This window comes from Euprymna scolopes, chromosome 18 (genome assembly GCF_053919585.1).
Source record: "Euprymna scolopes isolate OS-2025 chromosome 18, ASM5391958v1, whole genome shotgun sequence".
NCBI lineage: Eukaryota > Metazoa > Mollusca > Cephalopoda > Sepiida > Sepiolidae > Euprymna > Euprymna scolopes.
In genome coordinates, this window is record NC_136499.1 from 128,403,698 (window position 1) to 128,416,687 (window position 12,990).

Consider the following 12,990-nt stretch of genomic DNA (forward strand, 5'->3'; position numbering starts at 1 on the left):
AATATTTTGAATCATCTTCCTAGTGATCGATTTTAACAAATCCTTAGCTGTGAAAAATAAATAAATAGAATTTTTCTTTTCATGTAATCACGAGCCGCATGTTACGTTATTGTCCAGGTGTTCGTTTAAAAAGTTATATATTGCCGCACTGTTTAATAAACTTCCCAGATATGAACAGACCAGGTTAATTCCTCATTTGAAGATGGAATGAAGCAAAACTACTCGAAACTGCTTGGCCTAACATTCACAGGAAACATGAGTTGGAACAATTATATTGAAAACATTGCCAGGGCCGCTGCGAAAAAGGTAGGCTCTCTCTACCGTGCTAGAAAACTACTGACACCTGAAAGTATCCTGTACCTCTATAAGGTCACCATTCGCCCATGTATGGAGTATTGTTGTCACATTTGGGCTGGTGCATCTGCTACAACTCTCTCGCTCCTAGACAAGGTTCAAAAAAGAGTCGCCAATCTGATAAGCCCTGAACTGGCATCTAACTTCAGCCTCTGTCCCATCGACGAAACATTGCATCCCTCTACCTGTTCTACAAGTATTTTAATGGTGAATGCTCTGACGAACTGCAGACACTTGTGCCCCCACGACGTAGACACCATCGACAAACTCGACAGGCAGCTAAATCCCACCCCCACACAGTAGAGATCCCTAGATGTAAAAGATCTTTCTACTCCAGTAGTTTCTTCCCCAGAACCGCTAGACTCTGGAATTCCATTCCAGGTCCCTGCTTCCCTAACTGTACTGACATGCAGAAGTTCAAGTGCAACGTGAACCAACATCTTGCTGCCCAAATTCAAACATAGTGCCCCAGTAGTTGCTGCCCCTGATAGTAGCCCCCTACACCAAAGTGGCAATTTGCCTTGTTTGGGGTGAAAATGTAATAAAAAAAAAATTAAAAACAAAAAAAAGAAGATAAAAACTTGCGATCAGAGACAATTTTAAAAGCATCTATCACCGTATGGAGGTTGAAAGGAAGTTTGGAATGCAATCCATGCTAATGTTTTCTTTTCACATGGGGGTCACCACTTATCAAGGTCTGGAGGCCACTCAGGGATAAGGGTTATTGCGTGTACAGTAATCACTGAGATAGTATTGTAGTAACCATTAGTACCGGAGATTTGATAGAGTGTCTTACTTAAGGGGGCGGTTTGTCAGGAATTTGTTTATGTTGGATTTGAAGATATCCAAGTTGTAGTCAGGTGGGAAACAGGCGAACGGAAGAGAGTTCCACAATCGTGCACTTCTGAGAAAGAAGCTCTGCTCATGGAATCTACGTTTGGATTTAGGCACAGATAAAGAGTGGGGAAAATTATTGACAGTAGTTTCAGCTAGACGGGTGTTTCTCGTGAAAGATTGGTGAAGGGGGGACGAGAGATTGGAGCTCAGACGAGCACTTGCAATGGAAATAACGATAAAACAAAGACAGGCTCGCAACGTCTCTTCTGTGGGAGAGAGGCTGCAAGGAAGAGAAAAGGGCATCCGCCACCAAACCACAAAGTCTATTTTGTACTCTGTCAAGGCAGGATAGGCTGTTTTTAGCAGCTCCTGCCCAGATGTGGCAGCAGTACTCCATCCTTGGACGTACTTGGCTTTTATACAGATAGAAAATTGCATTGGTAGTTGGATAAGAAATTACTGAAAGAAGTAGTGATAGGACGATTCCAATAGTTTTAATTCCGACACAATTACCAATTCCGTTATAAATTCTCACTATTTATACAATTACCAATTCCAATTCTAAAATGGCCTAAAAGATCAATTTAATTTCTTTTTTTTTAGGGAAGGGGGGGATCAATTTAATTTTTTTTTTTAGGGAAGGGGGGGATTTATTCCTTGTCTTTTAAATGTAGATATTTTTTTTTTAATTACGCAAATTTCTAAAAGTTTTCCCTTTATGTATTTTATCCAAGAGTTTGACTTTTTCACCTGTATCCAAAGTGAAAATATATTTTTTCACTTGTGCTATTTTTACCAGAATTCAAAAGTATGATCTATAAATATAAGTTTTAAAATCAATAAATATTTATTAAGTACCAATAATAAAAAAAAGTTTAAGAAAAAAAAAAAACATTAAAAGAATCATTTTTGGAATTGGAAATTAAGGTAAAAATTTTCTGACTTGAATATCCCAAAAAGTTTTTTGAGTTTTCCAATTACAATTGAGCATCCCAACACTCATAAGAAATAAAATCCCAGAGTAAATAATGAAGTTATTTGTTGTTCTTTCTAATTGTTTCTATTATTCCAGTCACAAAAAGGAAAAAGACCAACATCTTTATGACTGCTGCATCACCACGTAAAAAGCTGTCACTTTCCACTGATCAACTACTCATGTGCCGGCAAAAGGAAAAAGAAAGTTTGGTTATCTTTCAGATGCAAGGTTCCTTGTTTACTTGCGATTGTAACGATGTAAGATTCCGTTGTACGGAAGATCAAATCGGCCATAATTTAAATATTTAAATTTATATACTGAATTTAAATATTTAAATTGATATACTGTTTAAATGATAATATACGTCTACGATGTTTTTATTGGCGCTTTTCTTCGTATTTTTTAATAACATTTTTTTGCACCATTTACAAGATTTTTTTTACAAATACTTTTTTTAATACTGTAATAGTAAAATTATTTTAGTAAAATTCTATATTGGATACGTTTTTTTTATGAAGTTTAAGTAAAAAAAGTTCACTTTTTTTATTATTAAAAATACATTTCATGAAAACACTCATTATAAAATGTTCACGTTGTTTAATTAAAAGTTCTCAATTTTAATCTAATAGTTTTATAATTTTGTTACAAATTTCTAATAAAGATTATTTTAATTTTAACGGTAATTTGGTTTTCATTATAAACTCCGTCATGTTAAAGGCTTGAAAATCACTTTACATCAATTTTAATATTAAAAAAAAAAAAGAGAGAAATCAACAGGAAAAAAATCTCGTGTGAAAACATTACGAGATACTTTTTCCGTATAATTAATAAATGTATCTTTATTTTACTATTACAGTATTAAAAAAATTATTTGTAAATAGAACTTGTAAATGGTGCAAAAAAATGTTATTAAAAATACGAAGAAAAGCGCCAATAAAAACATCATAGACATTTTGGCCAATTTGGTCTTCCGTACAACGGAATCTTACATCGTTAAAACCGCAAGTAAACAATAAACCTTGCATCTGAAAGATAACCAAAAGTTTTTATCAATGAAGACGATAAAAATCAGTTTGTGAGGATTGAACAATTCTCCACGCAATGTTACAAATTGTCATCTACTCTTATTCATATACGTACAGACACTAAGTGTGCACGGTGACAAGCAGTTTTAATAGATTCTAATGACTAATACAACCATCAAAATGTTGGTTGGTGGGTTGTTTTTGTTTTACGGCATATCAACCTTTTTCAGGTTATTTAATGCCGAATCTAGTTATTTTGAGGAACGATTTTTAATGGAGTATATTTGTTTTTTTAAGTCGGATTCTATTTAACCTATAGTTGGGACCCTAACAGGTACTACCACTCCGGGCCAGAGTGGACCTGGGAGCAATGGCAATTAAAGGGTGGCTCCACACTCCCCAAGGCCCGCAATCTGAGGCCTCACCATCGGATATAGTTTTAGGTCATATCCAGGACCGTTGTATAAAGGGTTCTTCATCAAAATGTGACAAACTCTTACATCACCACTCCGATGCAAACTCTCATCCGACAAAAATTGTTGTACAACTCAAATAATAGCTTACTTGTCGTCCATCGATAATGTGTGGTCCACCAGACAAGATTAAATGAACACATTCTGGGTCTTTGTACGTGACGAACCCGAAACCCCTCGAACAACCAGTCTCTTTGTTTTTCATCACAACGCAATCAATTACTTCGCCGTAACGACTGAAGTAATTTAGCAAAGTATCTGAAAAATCAAATAACATAAAATAAAGTCAAATAAAATAAAATAAAAAAATTTCAGTTAAAAATAGAAAAAAAAAACTTGATAGGCTTACCATTTACCATTTATCCCTCTTTTTCCACTGTACGACCCATTCCTCTCTCTGGACACACACAACACTATATAAATTCCTTAAGGAAAGAGTTCCTCTGGGATCCTCCGGCCACTTGGTTGTATCAGTTAAGATAAAAATGAAATGTACTAAGTCTTCAGACATACCTCTCCACCGTATTGTATATCAATACTCTATGGCTGATTGGGATAGCTTCCGTACATTCATATCTGATCTACCTCTGCATTCCATGTTTAAAAAGGATGTGTCCTCTATAGTATCAGACCTGATACTATAGAAAAAATTCCAACAAAAACCTAACAGCCAGCTATGGTTCTCCCCAGAATGTGCTGCTGCCATCACGCACAGAAATCACTTTTTCCATAGCTACCAACGTAATAGATGTACTGAGACTAAAGCTGCTTTCAGGACTGCCAGCAACCACTGTAAAAGAGTAATAAAAAATGCAAGAGAGCTATATGCCCAGTCTGTTAAATCCAAAGTAGCTGACCAGCTGCTTGGTTCTCACCAGTTTTGGCAAATAGCAAACAGGATTCTGAACAGAAGCATGTGTTCTATCCCAGCCATCATCAATGGACCTGAGGTCATCTCGTCAGCATCAGACAAGGCCAAACTATTTGCCAAGAGCTTTGCAGCTAATTCTACCCTTTGCAATGAAAGCCATCAACTTCCCGTATTTCCAGACAACACACTATGCAACATACAAATATCTGTGCATGATGTCGCCAAGCTAATCAAGAACCTTGATTCCAGTAAAGCAACTGGCCCAGACAGCATTCCAATTATAGTGTTGAAAAAGCTTCAACCAGAACTTGCCCCCATACTTACAAAACTGTTTAAGCGTTGCCTTAAGGAGAAGTGCTTTCCAACACCCTGTAAAACCTCATCAGTATGCCCTGTATTTAAGAATTCAGGTGAAAAGTCATCTCCCTCTCAGAACAGACCAATAAGTCTCCTGTGTGTAAGCTGCTGGAATCCATATTAAATAGAGAAGTAGTCAACCACCTCAGCAGAAATAACCTTCTTAGTGACATGCAATATAGTTTCCATCAGCTAGATCTACAGCAAATGTGCTAACAGTAATATCTCATAGGATTAGTGAATCCTTCAACAAAGGCTTCCTTTCTAGGGCAATTGCTCTTGACATATCGAAGGCCTTTGATAAGCTATGGCATAAGGGACTACTTCACAAGATTTCCAGCTACGGTATAACTGGAAATGTTTTCTCAATTATTAAATCATTTCTCTCCGATAGGTTCATAAGAGTAGTGGTTGATGGGCAGAAATCAGAGGCCCACAGTATTAATGCTGGAGTCCCTCAGGGGTCCATCCTGGGCCCAACTCTCTTCCTGATCTACATCAATGATCTCCCAAAACACATACTTAATTCATTCGTTGACATCTATGCTGATGACACGACCATCTATGGCAACACATCAAAGGCTGTAAATGACAAAATTCTCTCTCCTCTGATCTTGAACGCGTGGTACAGTGGGGGAAGAGGTGGCTGATTACTTTTAATGCATCCAAAACCAAGCTCATATATTTACATCATCAACGCTCTGATCCCTATTTGGCATCAATTGAAATGGATGGCTCTCATCTTGGGGAGGCTTCATGTGCCTAAACCTAAATGTAGATTCCATGAAAAAAGCTTCTTTCTTAGAACTGCATGCCTGTGGAACTGTCTTCCGTTCTCCTGCTTTCCAGCTGACTACAATCTGGTTGTCTTCAAGTCCAATGTAAACAAGTTCTTGATGAGCTGTTCCATTTAGTTAACAAATTTACCAAATTTCCATTAACAATTACTATATTGTTCAATTGACTACTGTACACTCTTAACCTTTATCCTCGAGTGGTCTCTGGGCCTTGGAGGGAAGAGAAAAGGGTATCCCCCACTAAGCCATAAAGTCTATTTTGTACTCTGTCAAGGCAGGATAGGCTGTTTTTAGCAGCTCCTGCCCAGATGGGGCAGCAGTACTCCATCCTTGGACGTACTTGGCTTTTATACAGATAGAGAATTGCATCAGTAGTGAGATATCTTCTGGAGCAGTAGAAGGATCCTACCATTTTCCCAGCGACCTGGGCAACAGATTTGATGTATATGTTCCATTTCAGATCAGGAGTAAAGGTCAAGCCCAGAAGCTTGTCAAAACATGGAGCCTCCCCAAGACGAGAGCTATCCATTTCAATTAATGCCAGATGGAGATCAGAGCATTGATGATGTAAAGATAGAAGCTTGGTTTTAGATGCATTAAAAGTGACCAGCCACCTCTTCCTCCACTGTACCATGTGCTCAAGATCAGAGGAGAGAGAATTTTGTCATTTACGGCCTTTGATGTGTTGCCATAGATGGTCGTGTCATCAGCATAGATGTCAACGACTGATTTAAGTATGTGTTTTGGGGGATCATTGATGTAGATCAGGAAGAGAGTTGGGTCCAGGATGGACCCCTGAGGGACTCCAGCATTAATACTGTGGGCCTCTGATTTCTGCCCATCAACCACTACTCTTATGAGTCTATCAGAGAGAAATGATTTAATAATTGAGAAAACATTTATAATTCAATGGCTGTAAGTTTTTTTTTTTTTCAAAAATAAACAATTATAAACAGAACGACTCATAGAAATCTATCTATATTCTTTTTTCATTTTAATATACTTTCATAGAAATGTTTCTGTTATGTCACAAAAAACTTTTTTCTTTACATCACAAGTGTCACGCTCATACATTTATTCCATAGCTTATATAACATACTGACCCAACGGGTCACAGGTTGTCTAGTATATATATATATATATATATATAACTTTAGTTCCTTCAGTTATAATCGAAACTGAAACCAAAACTTATACAGAATTGTTGATAAAATTATTTATAAAATAAAAATAGATTACTAAGGTGCCATTAGCTATAATCGAAACCAAAACTTATGAAGAATTCTGGTAAAATTATTTATAAAAAAAAAAATAGATGACTTAAGCGCCATCAGCTATAATCGAAACTGAATCAAAACTTACGAAGAATTCTTGGTAAAATTATTTATGACAAGAAATGGAAGTACATAACAATTAAATGACCTGGATGTAAGCGCAACAGAAAATAACACACGCTATCGTGTTAATATATAGATTCTATAACACTAAAAATTGGATTTCAGGCAGCATTTTTTCATTGTCAACCAAGCAAAACTTATCTCTTCCAACAAAAGAATACTACTTATTGAACTAAAAAATATTAACAATCAACAACAGTTTCCCAAATCATATCGTTGATCAACACATAAACTCCAAGCTCCAGAAGTTAAACAACACCACCACCACCACCACTAACAGCCATACTCCACAGCATCATAACTCCAATACAATCAACCTATTCTACTGCAATTAAATGCATCTGCACTTTAGGTTACAAAAAAAAAAAAAAAAAATCGCTATAAAAAAACATGCACCTCTCCTGTAGACAACAATAACATTAGATTTATCATCTATATATAAAAGCGAAAATGTTGTATGTGTGTGCACTTTTTCTGTATGCCCACAAAAGGTTTTTTTCGCCAGGCTTCTCAGTCGGCTCACTCCTTAAAACTTTTTATATGCTGTCTAAACAATAAGTCCGAGTTACGAACGGGGGTCGCGTGTGTATTTAATTCGACCGACTTTCACACGCTATTTTTTCCAGATTTTTCGATCGCCACACGTTTCTTTCGCTTTTCAGTATAAAAAACGCGAATGATGGGGGCGGGGAAAACAGAAACTGGCTTGCAGCGCAAGTCGTGGCAAGGTCAAACATCACGCGACTTAACTTTCAAGCACCTGTTAAATTTCACTTTATAAACGATAAATTAATACAGGTTTCACTTCCCCTCCCCTCGTGGCTGAAATGGTTAGGTGTCTGGGGGTTTTTTTCAAACAGGATTGTTTAGATCTACTACTCCCCCCCCCAACACACACACCTCCAAACACCCGGGCAACACCGGGTATCCCCCCCACTAGTTTATTATATAAATCTCACTGAATGTATGTATGTATGTATGCCTAAAACTTTCGACAAAGGCAACGGATTTTCACGAGATTGGAATCGTTTAGAAGCTCAACCCTTCAGACGACAAACATCGGAAAATTGGCTTAAAATATTAATTCCTTCACCCTCAATTGGTCGCTTTTTCGTTGATATTTTCGAAAGTCATCTCCTCTTTTTGATTGACTAGCCTTAATTTAAACCTTTGCCACTTTCGGTTTGGCAATGGATGCAACGGCAAAGACGTCATGTTTTTTTTCCTATTCTTTTCCTTCTTCACGGCACGGGTTCAAACCTGCCTGCCTACTACCACTTCCCCCCCCCCCCCCCCCAATTTTTTTTTTTTTCTGCTCAACAAACACCTCCAAACACCTGGGCAATGCCAGGTACCCAGGCTAGTTTACTAGAAACCACTAGAATGGACCAACGTCATCTATCAGTTCAAATGCCCCTTGGGAGAATGTAACTTCTATAACAACAATGCAGTTAATAGTTACGTTGGAAATACGATCATAACATTATCACGCTGCCTCACCTACCATAATGTTGACTATAGTGCCATCTTCCAGCATTTACATAAAAAATATCACTGCCCCCCCCATGAATTTCAGAGAAATTTTAGTCAACACAAAAATACTACACTACGAAATGAATGTAAAGAGGCTTAAAATTCTTGAAGCTATTTATATCAAAATGAAAAGACCTAATCTCAATTAAATCGCATTTCAAAACTGTACCAATATACTTAAATGCCTAGCATAACTCCCACTTCCTCACATCCAACCCATTTCAGTTACTGACCCCAGAACCGACACGCTCTCCTCCCTTTCCCATCGACACTAACATCCCACCACCGCCAGCAGTCCCAATGACCTTCGCTCGTACCTAACTACTATTTAAAAAAACAAACAACTTCCCACAATTCCCTGCAGAGCCTATCACACACATTCTTGCCGATGTGTAGATGCCTACACAAAAAATAAAAACTGCAGACACTTTGGAAAAATGCTTGGACCATATATCCATACCTTCGATGCTTATAGGGAACATGAACTGGAATATATACATTGAGAGCATTGCCAAGGCTGCTGCAAAGAAGGTGGGCTCTCTACTGTGCCAGAAAATTACTTACGCCTGAAAGTATCCTGTACCTCTACAAGGCCACCATTCGCCCATGTATGGAGTACTGTTGTCACATTTGGGCTGGTGCATCTGCTGCTTGTCTCTCACTCCTGGACAAGGTTCAAAAAAAGAGTCGCCAACCTGATAGGTTCTGAAATGTCATCTAAGCTTCAGATACATAAACATAAAAACTTCCTCTATTCTAAGAATAACAGGTATTTTCAAATTTTTTCTCATTGTCTTATACGATCCCGAGCAACACCGAGTGGCCTTGCTAATATATATATATATATATATACACACACATACATACACTCTTTATTTGTTTTTACATAAGCAGTAATATGTTGCTACACAGTCATGAACATGTTTCAGTCAGTTCGTTACCAGTAACTAGAGATCTCTCCAGGTGATACAGCTTATATTAAAGCAAAGTTTGCAAATAAAATATCAGGTCTTCCTTGTCAAAGGAAGTTAATATCAGGAGGTTCCATCAAATTGGTCGGACTATATATATGTGCAATTTATGACGTTTTTGACATATATATATATATATATATATATATATATATATATATATATATATATATACATACACACACATATTGACCAAATTTTTATTTACTTATTAGTTCATAGCGATGTCCTAGTTGCATAAAAACAATCTAAGAAAAAAAAAACGTACCTGATTGAGTTTCCCAGCTTAATCTTCCAATGAAAAGTTTTCTATAAGAAAAAAATATGAAAGCATGTTAGCAACGAGCTGACAAAATCATTTTTCAAACAAATCAGTAAAAAATAAATGCAGTAAAAATAAATGAGGGAGGGAAGCAACTTTTAAAATCTCAATAAAATTTCTATTGCAACATTATTTCATCTCAATCAAAATTAGTTTCATCGTAATAATGGTTAATTGTTATTTTACATCTAGCACAACCAATTGCCCATTTTCTAATATATAAAAGGCAAAATGTGTGTGTGTGTGTGTGTGTGTTAGTATGTATCGAAAAAAACTTTCCACACACGCGACGAATCCTTAAAAGATCAGTATCATTTTCAAACTCAATCCTTCGGATGACAAATATAAAAAAATTGGGCATAAACATTGATTCCTTCACCCTCAACTGGGCAGTTTTGTACAAGGAGGGGTTGCTTTTTTCGCAGACATTTCAGTAAGTCAAGCTGGAGGTTGCCAACTCCTGAACTAAAAAATATGTTAATGAAACAAGTTGGTGAATGGAGTTGCGGTGAAATCTTCTGACCAATCTTTTACCATATAATGGATTCTATAGGATATGTCTTATGACATTTTCCTTATAAAAAGTGTTATGACATTCTATTTTTCTTATAAAAAATGTTATTACTATAAAATATAATAAAATATTCTATTTAGGACGTTTTCAAACCATCCAGAATAATCAAAGAAAATTCTGTAGTATGACATTTTATCAAACATTAAAATATTCTAACATTTTAAGAACAATCCAGAATAATCAAAAAAATTCTGTAGTATGACATTTTATCAAACATTAAAATATTCTAACATTTTAAGAACAATTCAGAATAATCAAAGAAAATTCTGTAGTATGACATTTTATCAAACATTAAAATATTCTAACATTTTAAGAACAATCCAGAATAATCAAAGAAAATTCTGTAGTATGACATTTTATCAAACATTAAAATATTCTAACATTTTAAGAACAATCCAGAATAATCAAAAAAATTCTGTAGTATGACATTTTATCAAACATTAAAATATTCTAACATTTTAAGAACAATCCAGAATAATCAAAAAAATTCTGTAGTATGACATTTTATCAAACATTAAAATATTCTAACATTTTAAGAACAATCCAGAATAATCAAAAAAATTCTGTAGTATGACATTTTATCAAACATTAAAATATTCTAACATTTTAAGAACAATCCAGAATAATCAAAAAAATTCTGTAGTATGACATTTTATCAAACATTAAAATATTCTAACATTTTAAGAACAATCCAGAATAATCAAAAAAATTCTGTAGTATGACATTTTATCAAACATTAAAATATTCTAACATTTTAAGAACAATCTAGAATAATCAAAAAAATTCCATGCAAAAACCTATAAAAGGACACTGCAGTTGCATCAGTTTTTAATATAAGTTGCCAACTTGCTGTTAAGGACTCCGGTAATGTTTCTAGGATGAAAATCCAGCCAAAAGAAACTCCTTAAAAGCCACTGCATCATCTAAAGAAACTGGAATTTCAGTAAATACAAAGATTTCTGTATATTTTTCTGATGCTACACTTCACCTTTTCCGTCTTCGGTCAGTGGAGGAGAAATCCTTCATGACTGAGACAATTTTTATTTTTGTTCCTATCCAGAGGGCCCCTTTTTGGGGAGTGGATTTTTCCCACATTAAAAACCGACCTTGTGTTTAACTCTGCCCTCGTGGGGAGGCAAGTAAATAGGAACAAGCCATTCTGTTAGATCTTGTTCAAGACTGTGACCTTTTTTTTTTTTTTTTTTACATGGGGTTCACCACTTATTACGTGGGAGAGAGGTTGCTGCGATTAAAGATTTTGTGTAGGCCAGAGAAAAAGCACAACGCACAAAGAAATGATTCGTGCAAGCTTTGGTATTCTCAATAGCAAAATACCGAGCAAAATGTTGGGTGTTGAAAAGGTCAAGAGGAACATTCCTGCTTTTGAATAGTGAAGCTGGGTGGACAAACGTACAAACCAATCGGTTCTGGAGAAGATTGAACCATGCCAAAAACTGCTGGACAACATTAATGACAGGAAATTGTGATTTTTGGGACATGTGACCAGAACAGATGGCCTAACAAAAGATCTGCTCTTTGGTACAAACCCTGGCAAAAGAGGATGTGGAAGACCAAAAACAAGAATGCCAGACAAGATGAAGGACATTGTGGACATTAGCATGGCTGAGTTGCTCAGAATGGCACAGAACCAGAGTCAATGGCAACAAATCGTGAAGAGTGCCACAGCTGGCCAGTAATCACCATTCCATCAAAGAGAGAGAAAGAAGAAGCCAGTTCAACTCAACGACTAGGGTGAACGCTGTTGCAACAACAAGAGTAATAACTCCTTTTGTCTAAACTTAGTTACCTCCCCTTAGTTCCTTACATTTACTCATGGTAAAAAAAAAAATCTCTATTTGATTTTTTTTTTTACTGTTTTTTATTTTTGGGAAACTTAAACCTTTTTCTTTCATATTTTTGTCTTTTCTTGTTATTTGCGTTCGAACAAATGGCTGTTAATATTGCGACTTGATAAAATCAAACCTCGCAAAAGTATATTAAAACGTTAAATTCAAAGAAAACTGTTATTTATGATTTGCGTGGAAGTCTAATTAAATTTTTTGAATAAATGCGGAAACAGATGGTGCCATGAAAAAAAAAAAAAATAATGAGGATTTCATCGAGGATTAAATTTATCAGAAAAAGCTCTCGTACTCAATTGTTTATGTAAATAAGCCGAGCATGTGGAGTCCCCCCTCCACAAGTGGAAATTTCACCTTGACCAATGTTTGTACAAAATTAAAAAAAAAAAAAAAAAAAAAAAAAATATCAACGGCATGGTTATCGAGAAAAAAAACAAACAGACGAACGCAATTTTACCCCTGGAGGTTGGGGGGGGGGGGGATGTGACCAGAGTTATTCCGGAAAATCCATTCTGGCAAAAATTTACTTTCACCATGACTAAGGTTTCTGCAAAATTTTAAAAAATCTAAGGTGTAATTATTGAAAAATACGAACAAACAAATGGGAGTGAATTACTAGGTCCAATCCGTCCTTTGTTGGC

General features: G+C 35.9%; 1 protein-coding gene across 1 annotated transcript in view; it reads right to left on the reverse strand.

Annotated features, from left to right (window-relative positions):
• LOC145297818 (uncharacterized) overlaps positions 1–12,990 on the reverse strand; it is a 174,820-nt gene that overhangs the window by 98,036 nt on the left and 63,794 nt on the right. Inside the window, exons 2-3 of the mRNA XM_080144129.1 lie at positions 9,860–9,900; positions 3,757–3,923 (exon numbers count right to left, since the gene is read on the reverse strand). Of these exons, the coding sequence (XP_080000255.1) occupies positions 3,757–3,923; positions 9,860–9,900 (208 nt within the window). The remainder of the gene's footprint in view (positions 1–3,756; positions 3,924–9,859; positions 9,901–12,990) is intronic.